The sequence below is a fragment of the Ictalurus furcatus genome, chromosome 8, assembly GCF_023375685.1.
Source record: "Ictalurus furcatus strain D&B chromosome 8, Billie_1.0, whole genome shotgun sequence".
Lineage (NCBI taxonomy): Eukaryota > Metazoa > Chordata > Actinopteri > Siluriformes > Ictaluridae > Ictalurus > Ictalurus furcatus.
In genome coordinates, this window is record NC_071262.1 from 9,879,749 (window position 1) to 9,894,378 (window position 14,630).

General features: G+C 38.6%; 1 protein-coding gene across 1 annotated transcript; it reads left to right on the top strand.

The window, feature by feature from the left end:
• Positions 1–2,439: 2,439 nt before the first annotated feature.
• fnta (farnesyltransferase, CAAX box, alpha) lies at positions 2,440–13,936 on the top strand. The gene is made up of 9 exons (XM_053631472.1): positions 2,440–2,641; positions 3,474–3,559; positions 3,663–3,777; positions 5,582–5,686; positions 6,021–6,147; positions 9,396–9,544; positions 9,724–9,786; positions 10,154–10,328; positions 12,904–13,936. Exons 1-9 carry the CDS (start codon positions 2,508–2,510, stop codon positions 13,045–13,047), a joined length of 1,098 nt encoding a protein of 365 aa, XP_053487447.1. The 5' UTR covers positions 2,440–2,507; the 3' UTR covers positions 13,048–13,936.
• Positions 13,937–14,630: the final 694 nt, after the last annotated feature.

Genomic DNA, 14,630 nt, shown 5'->3' on the forward strand with positions numbered 1-14,630 from the left:
TCATTGTCAAGATGAAAGGTGAAATTCCTTTTCTTTGTAAGTGTTTTAGAAGAAGCCTTAAGGTTTTGCACAATTGACTGGTATTTGGATCTATTCATTATTTCCTTCACCCTGATTAAAGCCCCAGTTCCATCTGAAGAAAACAGTCCCAAAAGTATGATGCTGCCACCACCATGCTTCCCCATGGGGTTGGTGTTCTTTTGGTGATGTGCTTTGTTTTTGGGCAACACAAAACAAATATTTTGGTGTTATAGCCAAAAAGTTCAACGTTGGTCTCATCAGACCATAACACGTTATTCCACATAGTTTTGGGAGATTGGATGTATTTTTATTTATTTATTTTTGGTTAACAAAGGCTTCCATCTTGCCACCCTACCCCATAGCCCAGAGATATGAATAATTAATTTGGGAGATTGTTGTCATGTGTAGGGAGCAACCAGTACTTGCCAGAAGTTGCTGCAATTATTTTAATGTTGCTCTAGGCCTCTTGGCAGCCTCCCTGACCAGTTTTCTCCTGATCTTCTCATTAATTTTAGAGTAAGGACCTGTTCTTAGTAGTGTCACTGTCGTGCCATATTTTCTCCACTTGTTGATTATTGTCTTTACAGTGTTCCGATGCCTTGGACATTTTTTGTAACTCTCCTGATTGATATTTTTCAACAATGAGATCCTGTACCTGCTTTGCAAGCTCTTTGCGGTCCATGGCTTTTCCAGGTGGATGTTACCAAAATCTTATTGGAGCAGTGGTACTTTATTTGGGTGTAATCAGTCACTTTAACTGCTGGAAGGTGTATACTAATTAGTATTTAACATGATTCTGAATGTGATTGGTTGATTCTGAGCATATCCACATTCACATTTATAAAAGGGTGTGCACATTATGCAAGCTGGGTATTGGAAGTTTTTTGTTTTTCTTCCCCAAAACATTTCTTACTGTTTGTCACTTTATATTTACATGTTCATTTCCTTGTGGTACAGGGTTTTCTGGGCTCGAGCGCTGGAGCAGAGGATCCTAGAGTGGTGTGGATGGCACATCAGGTGAAGGAAGTGCTACCAGATGTCCCCCTGAGTGTTATCACTATAGATCTGTGTAAGACACCTTTAGTATTCTTCACAACAGCAGTCAAATAGCTGCACTAATCCCAACAAAAAGCTATAATCCACTCTATGGATCACTAATTTACGGTTTAATTATATTATATTTATGGTTTATACATTTTTCGTTGTGCATTTTAATAAGAATTCATGTTTTCTCTTGCATGATGGTCTCTTATGTCCATTTAGTGCAACAAACTGTGTAGATACAACTATTACCTGCAGAAGCTTCACCATCAGGCCTATCACGACCTTTAACCTCCACCACTCCTTGTTGCTCCTGTTGCTGCTTCATCACCGACTCTAAAGGTGGGAATGATTCACTGATCTCACACTGCCACATCACTGTATGTCAATATACTAACAAGGATGAGAAGCGTTACAGGGAATGAAAATGAAAACGGACTACATTTTTAATTGTTTAATTGAAAATGCAGACAAAATCACTCTAAATTGTTCCACAGTTAACGTGTTATTTTCAAAGTGCTTAAAGCGTTAATAACTTTAGCTTTCAATACCAGTCTGATTTGAAGAAAGTATATCCTAAATATTTTCGCAATAGGGCTAAAATAATTTGTCACTTAGTTCACACATGACTACATAAAGACATAAACACTATAGCAGGGTTTCATAGATGGGATGATGGCAGGAAAATCTGTGTAGAAAACATTTTTTCTACAAGCAACAATCACACTGCAAAGAAAAGGGATGCTCAAGTGAACAAAATAAGTACATGGACTATAATACATAAAGAATATGTTATATATATATATATATATATATATATATATATATATATATATATATATATATATATATAGTTAATCATTATTATTAACCATTCTTTTTTTTGTTCTAACTGGTTTCCAACTAAAGAGGGGGCAAGAAATGCTGGAGCAAGGATATTGTTTCCTTTCAGAACAAACCATGAATGAAAAATAAACTTTCTAATCCCTGTATACTAATTTTATCAAGACTTCTTTATCATCAGCAATCTAGACATGTTAACATTACTTCACAGACATGCTTGGTGTTTATATAATATTGGAATATGTATTGACCATTGCACATGTGTTAAGATTAATGTCTATAGTCCAGTCATTTTGTCTAACAAATAAGAAAAGTACTATTTGTATATTGTAATATTTCATTAGGTTGATCTTGTTATTGAGTTACTACTTACTGATACAGTAACAATAACAACTTTATTCGTGACATCGGGTTAATATGTTTCTATTAAAACTTAGTCTCAATTTATGAAAGAGAATCCGACTTCATAATCAGAGCCGGACGCTTTTATTTTGATTCGTCCTCGTCCTTTAGAGTCGTGTCTGACTTCACACGACTGTCAGACTCAGCTTGCCTGGCCTCTCATCCATTTAGACGAGCTAGCTAGTTCACTTTCATTCAAAATGGCATCAGCTGAGGAAATATCTAACGCTGTGTCCGATGCGGTCCAGGAGGTCAATATAAATTATGACCATGTGGAAGAAGAACTAAATATGGACCTGGAAGAGTCTCTGAGCGGCGGGTATCTGTTTTACAGGTAAATACTGCAGCTGTGTGGCTAGTTTGCTAGTTAGTTAGTTAGCATAGCCGGCTGCTGCAGTTCCTATTCTCACTCACGGCTTTAGAAAGTTAAACTACTTTACTGTGGATAATTCACTGGTTACTATATTATCTGAGAAAATATTAGTTTGTTTTTTTTTTTTAACTAAAGAGCGGTTTCTGAAACGCGCAAAGCTAACTTCCGGTTGTTTACATCCAGTCTCATTGAGCACTGTGATGCTTGTTCTGACCAGCTCCCACTTTGTGGTTCTCTTTGTCAGCTAGTTTGATATGTTCACAGCTTCCTTATTACTTGACTATAAATAAATGAGTCTTTATTGGTCACATATACAGTAGAGCACAGTGAAATAGTTTTCTTCGCATACCCCAGCCTGTCAGGAAGCTGGGTCAGAGTGCAGGGTCAGCCATGATACAGCGCCCCCTGGAGTAGAGAGGGTTAAGGGCCTTGCTCATGGGCCCAACAGTGGCAGCTTGGCAGAACTGGGGCTTCAACCCCCGACCTTCCGATCAGTAACCCAGAGCCATAACCACCAAGCCACCACTGTCCCCTATTGTGTTAATTATTTTACAATTGCCTTACTCTTGTGATATCTTCTTTAAAATGTCTTGTCTGTCTAGCAGTTGTATTAGTAATGCACTTTCCTTTCTGCCAGCTTTGACCACCAGTAAAAGTACCAGTTCAGCTTGTGTTTTGGTGTCTTGTAGCTCAGCAAAACAAGCTGGATGTTCATATGGGTAGTAATGTGTACACGTTTAAAGTGTAAGCCTTTTAACCAAGCATAACTTTTATTTTCTTTCTTTTTGAAAAGGGACAGGAAAGATTGGGCAGATCTGGAGCCTGTTCCTCAGGATGATGGGCCCAACCCTGTGGTAAAAATCGCATATTCGGACAGATGTGAGTGAAGGAATTTCGCTTGTTCAGTTTACACACACACATACACACGCATATACTTTAAATAAATGAAGTATGTAAATGTGGTGGCTTTGTGTCTTTACAGTCACAGATGTGTTTGATTACTTCAGAGCCTTGCTGAAGAATGATGAGAAGAGCGAGAGGGCGTTCGCGCTCACCGCTGAGGCCATTGACCTTAATGCCGCAAATTATACAGTATGGTGAGTTTGGTAGAGGACAGGAGAAGTATTCTCACACTACTTTGAACACCCTTTTTTGGACACGCATACTGTGTAGGTGCACCTTGTTGGAGTACATTGAGATGTTGAGATATAGGGGTGTAACGATACAGATGCACTCCAGTCACGATACTGGCGTCACTATTCGATTCAGATTTTGAGCCAAATTTTAATGAAGGAAAAATTCTGACTGAAAAGAAATTATTTCTGAATCATAAACAATGAAAAACAGTGTGCTTTTTTTCCTATATAAAACTAAATGCATAAAATTGGCTAGAAACAGAGGTAAAAAAGTACTACCGGTTTATCATGTCCTAAAAATACATAAACATTGAATTAATAAATTGACCTGTGGACCTGTTTCAGTGATTGACTGAAACATAATGAGTTGAGTAGCTGCATCTGTGGTGTCATCCATCCATCCATCCCATCCCATCCATTTTCTTCTGCTTATCAGGGTCGGGGGGCATCAGTCTAAGTAGAGATGCCCAGACCTCCCTCTCTCCAACCAGCTCCTCCACAGGGTTACCAAGGCACTCCCAGGCCAGACGAGAGATATAATCTCTCCATCTAGTCCTTGGTCTGCCCTGGGGTCTTCTCCCTGTTGGACATTCCTGAAACACCTCCCCATCTCTACAGTAGGCATCCTAGACAGATGCCTGAATGTTCCTCCAAATGTCCGATCTCCTCACCATATCTCTAAGGCCGAGCCCAGCCACCCTGTCAAAGGAAGCTAATTTCTGCCACTTGTATCAGAGACCTTGTTCGTTTGGTCACTACCCAGAGCTCGTGGCCAGAGTTGAGGGCTGGGATGTAGATTGACCAGTAAATTGATAGCGTCACATTTCGGCTCAACTCTCCCTTCACCAGGACAGACCTGTACAGTGTCCATGTGACTGCTGATGCTGCACTGATCTGTTTATCAGTCTCTCGCTCCGCTCTACCCTCATTCGCTAATAAGATCCTGAGATACTTAAACTCCTCTTCTTGAGGCAGTATCTCATTCCCAGCCTGAAGGGAACATTTAGGGTTAGGGTATTCTGGATGAGATTCATGGCCTCAGATTTGGAAGTGCTGACCCTCATCCCGGCCGCTTCACACTTGAATGCAAACCGTCCCAGAGCACGCTGGAGGTCACTGCACGAAGCTGACCCCATTATCTGCACTAATGTGTCAGTTTAACTGAAAATAGAGCTCCAAAGTCGGATAAAAGTGCCCGACTTCTGCGACTTTTTCTCATGCACTGTAGGTTGCAGTGGTGCAGGGCTTGTCATCTGAAAGCTACCGAAGAGCTCTTTTTAAGCGTTATAACTTAGTTGTGTATACCTGTAATGTGTGCCGGTTATTGTGATCCAGACGGTCACAATCTGCAGAAATCTACAGTAAATTTCTGGTAATTCTGTAGGCTCTCCAAGACAGAATGTGATCATGTGACCAGCGTCACAAAAAAATCTCTATCTAGGGTTGTTATGAACTAGAAGAATGTGGCTTTTTTTTCTGGCTAAGTACCACATTTATAAGCCATACTGTAATCTACACAAGTGCATATCTTTAATGTGAGCTAATTTCTTTTGCCTTTGTGTTATAAGGACAAGTGTTTGTTATAGGGAGTGTGTTGAGCTTGATCAGTAGTAAGTTACCTGGGCTACCAAAAGTATTTGGACACCTTACCAATCACACAGTCAGTTTTGAAATTATACTGTCTTATCACCCAGCTCTAGCTCCATTTAAAGGTTAATGGTAATATGGTTTCCACATGCTTTGCTTGCTGGAATCCTCTGCACAGGCACTACAGGAGAGTACTGCTGCAGGCTTTGGAGAAGGATCTGCGAAAGGAGATGAAATATATCACTGCGATTATTGAAGACCAACCCAAGAACTATCAAGTCTGGTAATACCACCCTCACTTTATTATCAATTAACCTGGAATCACAAAAAAAAAAAAAAAACCTCTATCCCAGATTAATGATTTTACTGTTACATTTACAGTTAGATTTTTAATTACCACATGTTTATAATTAGATTTCTCAGTGTATTGTCGTTCTTAACAGCCAAGGACAAGCTATATTCTTCACTTCCTTTGCCTTTTATGCTATAATATGTGTAGTTATTGCAGTTAAGATCTTCCTCTTGATAAACTCTTTCTCTTGAATGTTGTCCACTTGTAAAGCTTAGTGTTGTTACAGTCCAGTCCCCTTGACTTTGCTCTTTGTGCTTGGTTAAAGGCATCACAGGCGCATGGTGGTTGAGTGGCTTAATGATCCATCTGAAGAGCTGCAGTTCACATCTGAGATCCTCGTTCAGGATGCCAAGAACTACCACGCGTGGCAGCACAGACAGTGGGTCATTCAGGTAATATCTAAACGAGCTCATGCTTTTCCCTTAAAAACAAGGTGTTTTTTTTCCTTTCTTTTCTTTTTTTTTTCCTCTCTCTCTCTTTTTCTTTTTCTGAAAGCGTTACTTAACAGGAGATTAGATGTGAACTTTGTGAGGGTGAATCTCAGAAGCAGCTGGCGGCAGGATTTGGAACAAAACCTGTTTCTCTTTGGCAACCAGGATGGTGATTTGCCCACTCCTCCTGCAAAGTATGACTTCACCAAGGATGTTAAAGGATGCTAAATTCCTGGGATGGTTTAGAGATAGCAAACTGAACAGACTACTACAGTTGCAGATTTAAATTATTTCAGCAACCTTTAATACAACCTTAACTGGTAGCTGTCGTTTACACGCGTAGCTATGGAGGGAAGAGCACCCATGTCTGGTTACTGGAATTTTAAGTTGAGTTACAGTATATACAGTAGGTGTATTGCTGTAATTTGAGGAGACAAAAGCTTGTGGATATTTTAGTACAGTATGTCAGCATGTGGGCTTTTATGAGAGTAAGCTCTTAAGAGTGCCACTATAACTTTGGGAAGATAAAAATCATGTGCTGTAATAGTTTTGTCTTAGTGACCAGAAGGTTGTCAGTGTTTTCCCTAGGTTTTCAGAGGACTTGGGTGCTGTCTGGGTTTCTGGGGGTGGTGGTGGTTTATTTATACATAGAAAATAATAATAGTTATTTTAAGTTTGTTTTTTTTCCACGTTGTTTTTCATGCGTTTCATGCAGGTCCTCCTTACCAAGAAAGCTGGCAACACTTATTGCACTTATAGTCAAAAGTCAATTAATTTCAACAAATAACATGTGGTTTTTGCAATGCCAATACATAGAGGTAATCACACCAAATAAATTTGGGAAAAGTAAAAACGGTCAAGCAATTATTGCACCACTTAAGATGGAATGACCCACAAACACTGATTGTTGATTGGCAGGTCATTCATGTTGCCAGATTACCTTTCCGTTTGAGATCAAGCCACCTCACCGTTTTGTTTTGTTTTTGTCACCGCATAGAACCCCCACTGTTGTTTTTTACGTTCATTCTGACAGGTCGCCCAAATGCTTTTTTTACATTCATTTGACTTAAAGCTGCAGTACTGATCTTTTGCCTGTCTATCGCCATCTCTGTTTGAACTTTAAAATAGAGACAGACCGATATCGATTTTTTTATAACTGATACCGATTATTTGCATGTTTATGTGCCCGATAACCGATATACAGAACCGATATTTATTTATGTATTGTTTTAATTGTTTTTGGCAGAGTGATAACACCACTGAACTGAGCAAGCTGTTTTATTTATAACAGTTGTCAATTTCACTTCCTCCTTACATACAAAACAAAACTATTATTTATACATGAATAAATAGAGGGGTCTGAAAGTGTGCAAAAAAATTAAATAAATAAAGGCACTATTTTTTTGTTTTATTATTTTTTTAAAAATAAAACCTCCGATGAGGTAAACTAAAGTACAAAAATAATTCTAACAAAAAACAGATGCAGTGCTGCAATGGCACGCAATTCTCAAAACGCACACAAGATGGCGCCATTTATCGGTGGAGCCGATATTACAACACCTATATCCAATTATAGAAAAATGCTTAAATATTGGGAAAAATATCAGTAAAATCGATTATCGGTCGTTATCTAATATAAAATTGCAAGTTACTTGCAGAGTTTTTGTATTTATTTATTTTATTTTATTTTTTTAAACGTGGGTTGTGGGTTGCTCCGTTACCGTGGGATATGTGGGTGTGTGGATGAACCTGATGGTTTGAGGTATACATATAGGTTGTATATTACCTCTGATACTTAACAACGGAGGTGGCAGTGAATATGGTTTTCTTGGAGTAGAGGTGAGTTGCTCTCTCTCATAGCTAGCAGAAAATAAATGTAATTTACCACACTGACAATAGCAAAACAAACAAACAATAACATTGGAGACTTGATACCTAGCTGAATCAAGTGAACAAGTGTGCTAATGTTAGCTAGCTACCTATTGAGCCACTGAAATGTCTTATCTGTTCAACAGAAAAAGCCATCTCTGCATCAGTCTTCAATCCCTTCAGACCTCGGAGTTGTATTTTTATTCTGGTTTTAGCATGGGCTCTGTCGCATTCCCTTTTTCACCACAGGCTCTCCGCAGTTTGAGACTTCTTGGTTTTGACAATAGTTGATTCCCCAGATGTCAACGATGATTGCTTTTAGAATGATCCAGATTAAAAACAGCCATCTAGATGACAAGTTTATATTCTAAGCAACTGTTGTAAGAACACAAAGCTACAAACACTCCACCATCCTCCACCCCCACGCACGTGATGTAGTAGCCGGCTCTTCTTCTTTCTGTTTACGGAAGTGACGTAACCATGCATAGACGAATGACCTCAAACTGACATTTTCCACGAAATCCGACCAGACAGCTCAAATTATAAATCATCATTATAAGCTTACCGTTGCGAATCAGGGAAAGGTAAGGAGACCGGTTTGAACACTTTTTTTTTTTTTTTTTTTTTTTTTTTAAATTATTTTTTAAATGTTCTTGTGCAATAATTGATTTTTGTTCATTTTTAACCAAAAAAGTTCTGTACTGCAGCTTTAAGGTGCTCTGCAAAAAGACTTAGCCTTTCTGTGGTAGGGAAAACCCTGGTTGTGCTTTCTAATCTGCTATTGTTGGGTGCTTGCGCATTATTAATATAGTTAAACAGGTTTTTTATTTATTTTTTAAAATTTTTTAATCCATGTGTGATCATAGGCACTGAGACACCTCAGTATATACATTTGATAATGTATAAGTGCACAAAAAGTCATTCCCATTTTCTGAAATTGGCCTAATTATAGAGACATGTATGGAGGTTTATTATAAAGCTGACTTTTACTGAAGAATTCATGAGTTGCAGAAGTGGATCACATTTTTTTTTTTAATTGAATGACAGGAAACTAGACTTCCAGTGCGAGTAATTTCTGAATAACTGGGTTTTCTGTTCTTTTCTCAGTGGAGGGAGTTATTTTAAAATGATTGCGGTAATCTCACCCAGGCTACAGACGCAGTAAAATGCTGACATATTCCTTTACCTGTCAACTATTCAGCTTTGTGCGTGGATTATATAAGTTGCAATTTGATTTGGGTCAAAGCATCTGGCATGTGAATAAATGTAAATGTCGAGCAGAAAGTATCGAAACTCTCTCTCTTTTTCTCTGTGTCTGTGTGTGTCTCTGTGGTGCACAGGAATATAAAATGTGGGACGGGGAGCTGGAATATGTGGAGGAGCTGCTGGAGGAGGATGTGAGGAATAACTCGGCGTGGAACCAGCGTCATTTTGTCATCAGTCATACCACCACTTACTCTCCTGCAGAAGTGCTAGAGCGAGAAGTGCAGTGAGTGCTGCAAATAGACCAGGCTAAATCAGTCATTATTTCTTCTTTCTTCTTACATGATACATGGTTATTTCCTTCTAGGAGCTTGTTACCATTTATATCATTTTAGTCACTGATTAGAACAGCATAACAGTTTGGTTCTCTTCCCTTTTTTTTTTTTTTTTTTTTTGGCAAAAAAGGTACACCATAAAACAAATCAAGAAAGCACCTCACAACGAAAGTGCATGGAACTATCTGAAAGGGTGAGTAAGAGTTGTACTTTGTTCTTATCCATGAAAATATATTGATTGCTTGTTTCTAATTTTGTCTGTTGATGGACTGCATATGAACAGTAGATGGCACCATTTCTCAATATAGAAGATTTTGACTCATTCTTGGCGATCATAGTGAAAACCGGGAATCATTCACAAACCACAAAATAGACGTTTAACTTGCCTTGTTTTGTAATCTCAGGACAACATTTATGACTTGTTTGAACACTTTGAATTTGCCACACGGAGGTTTGTGAGTTTTGAACTAAAAACTGTCGCTCGTGTGTGTGTGTGTGTGTGTGTGTGTGTGTGTGTGTGTGTGTGTGTGTGTGTGTGTGATTTGATTGATTTGAGGTAGGATTCTGCAGGCGACAGGACTGTCGGCGCATCCTGGGGTGCTGCAGCAAGTTCAGGAACTGCAGGAGACATGCTGCTCACCACATCTGCTTGGCTTCCTAGTGGATTTCTACGAGGACGCACTCGAAACCAACAACAGTAACAACAAGATCGACACACTCAGCAAGACCTTAAAGGTAAATAAATAATAATAATATTTAAAAAAGTAAAAACACTGCCCAAATATTATACTTGTTGGACTAATACAGATATAGAAATTATTATGCCGAATTGATCTATAGGAATGGGGAAAATGATTCTTGAATGCACAGCGATTGTCTTGAACGATTCTTGAACAACTGGAATTTTACCAAGCCTCATGTATATTAAACATTTCAAAAGTACATCTGTTTAATGGGAAAATAAACACTAGGCTAGGGCTGCCACATTCCTTTAAAACCACATTCAGATATGAATAAGGCTGTCATGTTCTACTCCCACAAACTGGGTGAACATAGCAAGGGTTATTCTTCAAAATGAATAGGTGTGCAGCAACGGTTGAAATGCTTTGTAACAGTAGCGTTAAGGTAAATTATAGATTCAGACCCGTAAGATATTAAAATCAGCAGATGCTCTGTTTAATCGTGTAAAAAAAAAAAAAAAAAAAAAAAAAAAAAAATTAAAGAACACCTCTGTGTAACTAGATACAAAACTGTAAAAGAGAATTTAATCACTGCTATAGAGAGCTGTCGTAATTTGTTCCTAAGCTAACGACCATAAAAAATTAATATCGGTAGAATTACTAAAATTACATTAATTAAAGAAGTGCATGTGTAGAGTTAAAGGTAAAGTAAAACAAACAAACAAACAAAAAAAAAAACCAATGAATTTACTTGGTTTGATTGAGGTGTCTATGCTTATGCATTTAAAATTTACCGGACACATTTCATTAGGCTATTAGATGTTTTCGAATTCTACAATCCATGTACAAGACTGTGGTAAAATTTCCATTTTAGTCAAAGGGGATTAGAATTTGCGATGTGGTTTGCGTGCATCAATCTGAATGATTGATCAGGAACATTAAACAGGGAGTGTACAGCAGTAAGGAAAGAAGAACCAGTGGGAATCACTGGGAACCAGTTCATTATTGAAATGCAGTCCAACTTTGCTTTTGAGATTTTTAGTATTGACTAGTATTTCGAGCTTTGAGGTGTGACACTGGGTGACTTTTGGACACGCTGCTACTGATGAAATATAGTAGAGACCCATTCGAGATAGAGCAGAATACCAGGTGTGATTAGTTGTCCATCTCAGCCATTCCTGGACTTGTTTAATCCATTATTGTCTATGGAAAGGTGTGTATTTGATAAATGTGCAGCTGCTGGGATAATGTTATGATAATGTGGATGATTGGTGTTTTGAGCAAGGTAGGCCCGTTTACTACATGTGGCACTGCACATACATGCACTCACCAGTCACTTTATTAGGAACACTATAGTAATACTGGGAAAGACCTGCTTTGCTCTGTGAACAGCCTCGGTTCTTCATGGCATAGATTCTATAAGCTGTTTGAAACGTTGCTTTCAGATTCTGATTCATGTTGATTGCATCACATAATTGCTGCACATTCATGCTGCGATTCTCCCATGGCAATCAAACAATGCTTGATTGGTATTAAACGGCCCAATGTGTGCCAAGAGAACATTCCCCACACCATTACACCACCACCAGCCTAACCTGTTGACACAAGGCAATTTGGCTCCATGGATTCATGAATTTGATGTCAAATTTTGACCCTTCCGTCTGCATGCTGCAGCAGAAATCAAGAATCAAGATTTCTAATCTTCAGCTATCTAATTTAAAATTCCTGTTCTTGGCTCACAGGCATGAAACACAGTGTGGTTTTCTGGAGTTGTAGCTCATCCACCTCAAGGTCTAATTTGTTGTGCATGCTTTTCAGCTCACTACGGTTGAAAATAGGGATTATTTGAGTTCCTCAAACTTCTCTCAACAGTCTTAATGACTTTATGCATTGATTGATGCAGATAATTGGCTGATTGGATATTTGCATGAATGAGCAAGTGTACAGGTGTTCTTAATAAAGTGGCTGGTGAGTATGTGTACGTATACACACGCAATCCAGTATATTTTGGCAGTCATCAAATTACAATTTTGAATCAATAACAATTCCAAGTCAGATTACAATTCACATATACTGAGATGTTTTATTTAACAATCTTTTTTATTACTTAATTACATTGTCTGTGATTGAACGATTTCTGTGCAGTCACTTACTGTGAAATGAGCATAGTATTTTTGAGAAGGCATCAACAAAGTCATTTCACAAAGATACTTTAATTAAAACCTAACCCCGAGGTGTTTCCCTCATCCCCGCCCCCCAGCAGAATGAATAAGGAATGGCAACGCACACATATTTAAGTGTTAAAGAAACAAACCCATACAAGTGACCTTTTCAGATAGAGCAAGAAGTGCTGAATATTGAGAATCGTTAACAGTAGGATCACTTTTCCTTGAGCTGAAAGGCTTTTAGTGTCTCACAGTGAGGTGTATTGTTCCCTAAGGAATACTGTAAACCGATCCCTCTTCCTGTGTGAAAAAAGGTCAGCTCTACAGAAAGTGCTGGTCAGGTTGTCTGTGCCTTCTGGGGAAATTTCCAGTGTTTTACAGTGTCATTGTATATTTGATAATCTGTAGTAATTGGTCTTAATTAGCTCTCCCCTTCTCCCCTTATGCACCCCGTCTCTTTTTTAGATCTGTGAGCTGCTTGCCCAGGAGAAGGATACTGTCCGGCGGGAATACTGGCGCTACGTGGCCCGCTCGCTTCAGAGCAAGTACGGTTCAGAAGACATCCAGTCTACCTCCACCGAGGAGCAGGAGATCCCCAGCAATAACTGAGAGAGAAAAAGAAAGCGAGCGAACCACAGATCTGTGTAACTGGTTCGAGGGAGTAATAAGACTCTTACTTAAAAGCTTACAATACTCTCGTTGAACTGTGTGTTTCTGTATTTTAGTTTTACCATATTGGTAAAACCCATTATGTAGTTGTTGCAAGTCAAGTATAGGAAGAATATGAAAGCTTTGTGTAGTCATGTGACGAGACTCGAAGGCTACAGTGAGTCAGTCATAGTTTGCTAGCAAGTTGACAAGAAGTTTGGAATTCAGACTCTGAATAGGGAAAAGAAATTTAGCATGAATAATAAAGGACTACACAAATATATGCCCAAACTGCAAAATGTATACAAAACACTTGCCAAAATATTCCCTAGCAAACTCTGTAAAGTTCCTGTTCCTGTGTGTATGATTGTTTTTGTATGCTTACAATAAAACAGAAAGGTTAACACAATGTTTGTTCTTGATGTATAGAGATTGCAGGTATGCTCTCCTGTGGGTAAATCTTAGAAAGTTGCAAGATGAGGGGAAGACTTCTCATCAGGCTATGTGGTGATCACTCTGAAGAATACTCATTCTGTCAATACTTTTGCTTTGAAGAGAGCAGACCCAGTCTCTTCTTCTCTGCATATTTTAAAGTCGGTGACTTAAAGGCTAAATTGGTGCAGAGAAACTAATTTGATTTAGAACAGATGCGCATTTCCCTGTGTGAAAGGGGGTTTTGCCACTACTGCTGAGCAGATCCCTTCTAAATGAATTCAACCAGCATTCATTCATGGTTTTATTTTTGTCTTTTTGGTACCCCTGAGTCTGCAATATATTTGATTTAGTCCAATTTTCCCACATTATGTCTTCACGAAGGCCTGCAGCTAATAAATTCCTAAAGTTGCTCTGATTTATGTTGTTTGTACTCAATTTTCATAATCTGTTCCCATAAATTAGGGATGTGTTCTAATGGAGCCTACACCACTGAGGGGGTATATATGGAGTTCATTAGCAGGGTTTATACAAAAAAAATAATTCTTGGAAGGCTGCACAGTTTAACTATAGGATTTAACACCAACAAAGACAAAACTGGAAAAGGGAGTGGAAGATGTGTATTTCTCATCTAAAATAAGGAAATGCACCGACTTTTATTCATGTTGAAATACTTTATTGCTGAAACCATATGGATGAAGCTTAATTATGGCTTTAATTATGACAGGAGTGTCAGATTAGTACTGCTGGAGGACCATTGCACTGCATAGTTCAGCATCCTACCTCACTTTCTGAAGTAATTCAGTTCAGCTTATTACCATGCTTTTCATTTAATTTATCAGAAGAGACGACACAAATCTCTGCAAGGCTGTGACGTTCGGACACCTCTCTTTGACACTTGTGCAGCAAATAACTGCAACTAAACATTTCCTGCACGTTGGCTTGGAGGAATTTTAGCCCATTCCTCAGGATATAGAACAGCTTTAACTCCAAGACAGATGTCCTGACATTTTCCTGTAGAATGTGCCGGTATAATTCAGAAGTCATTGTTCCGTCAATGATGGGAAGCTGTCCTGGCCCAGCTGTAGCAAAACAGCCCCAAGCCACGATAC

Bases quoted from the DNA above. Each gene is read 5' to 3' on its own strand.
- fnta (XM_053631472.1), top strand. From the start codon at position 2,508: ATGGCATCAGCTGAGGAAATATCTAACGCTGTGTCCGATGCGGTCCAG. The intron at 2,642-3,473 runs GTAAATACTGCA...CTTTTTGAAAAG, and splicing joins GGCGGGTATCTGTTTTACAG to GGACAGGAAAGATTGGGCAG. The intron at 3,778-5,581 runs GTGAGTTTGGTA...TCCTCTGCACAG, and splicing joins GCCGCAAATTATACAGTATG to GCACTACAGGAGAGTACTGC.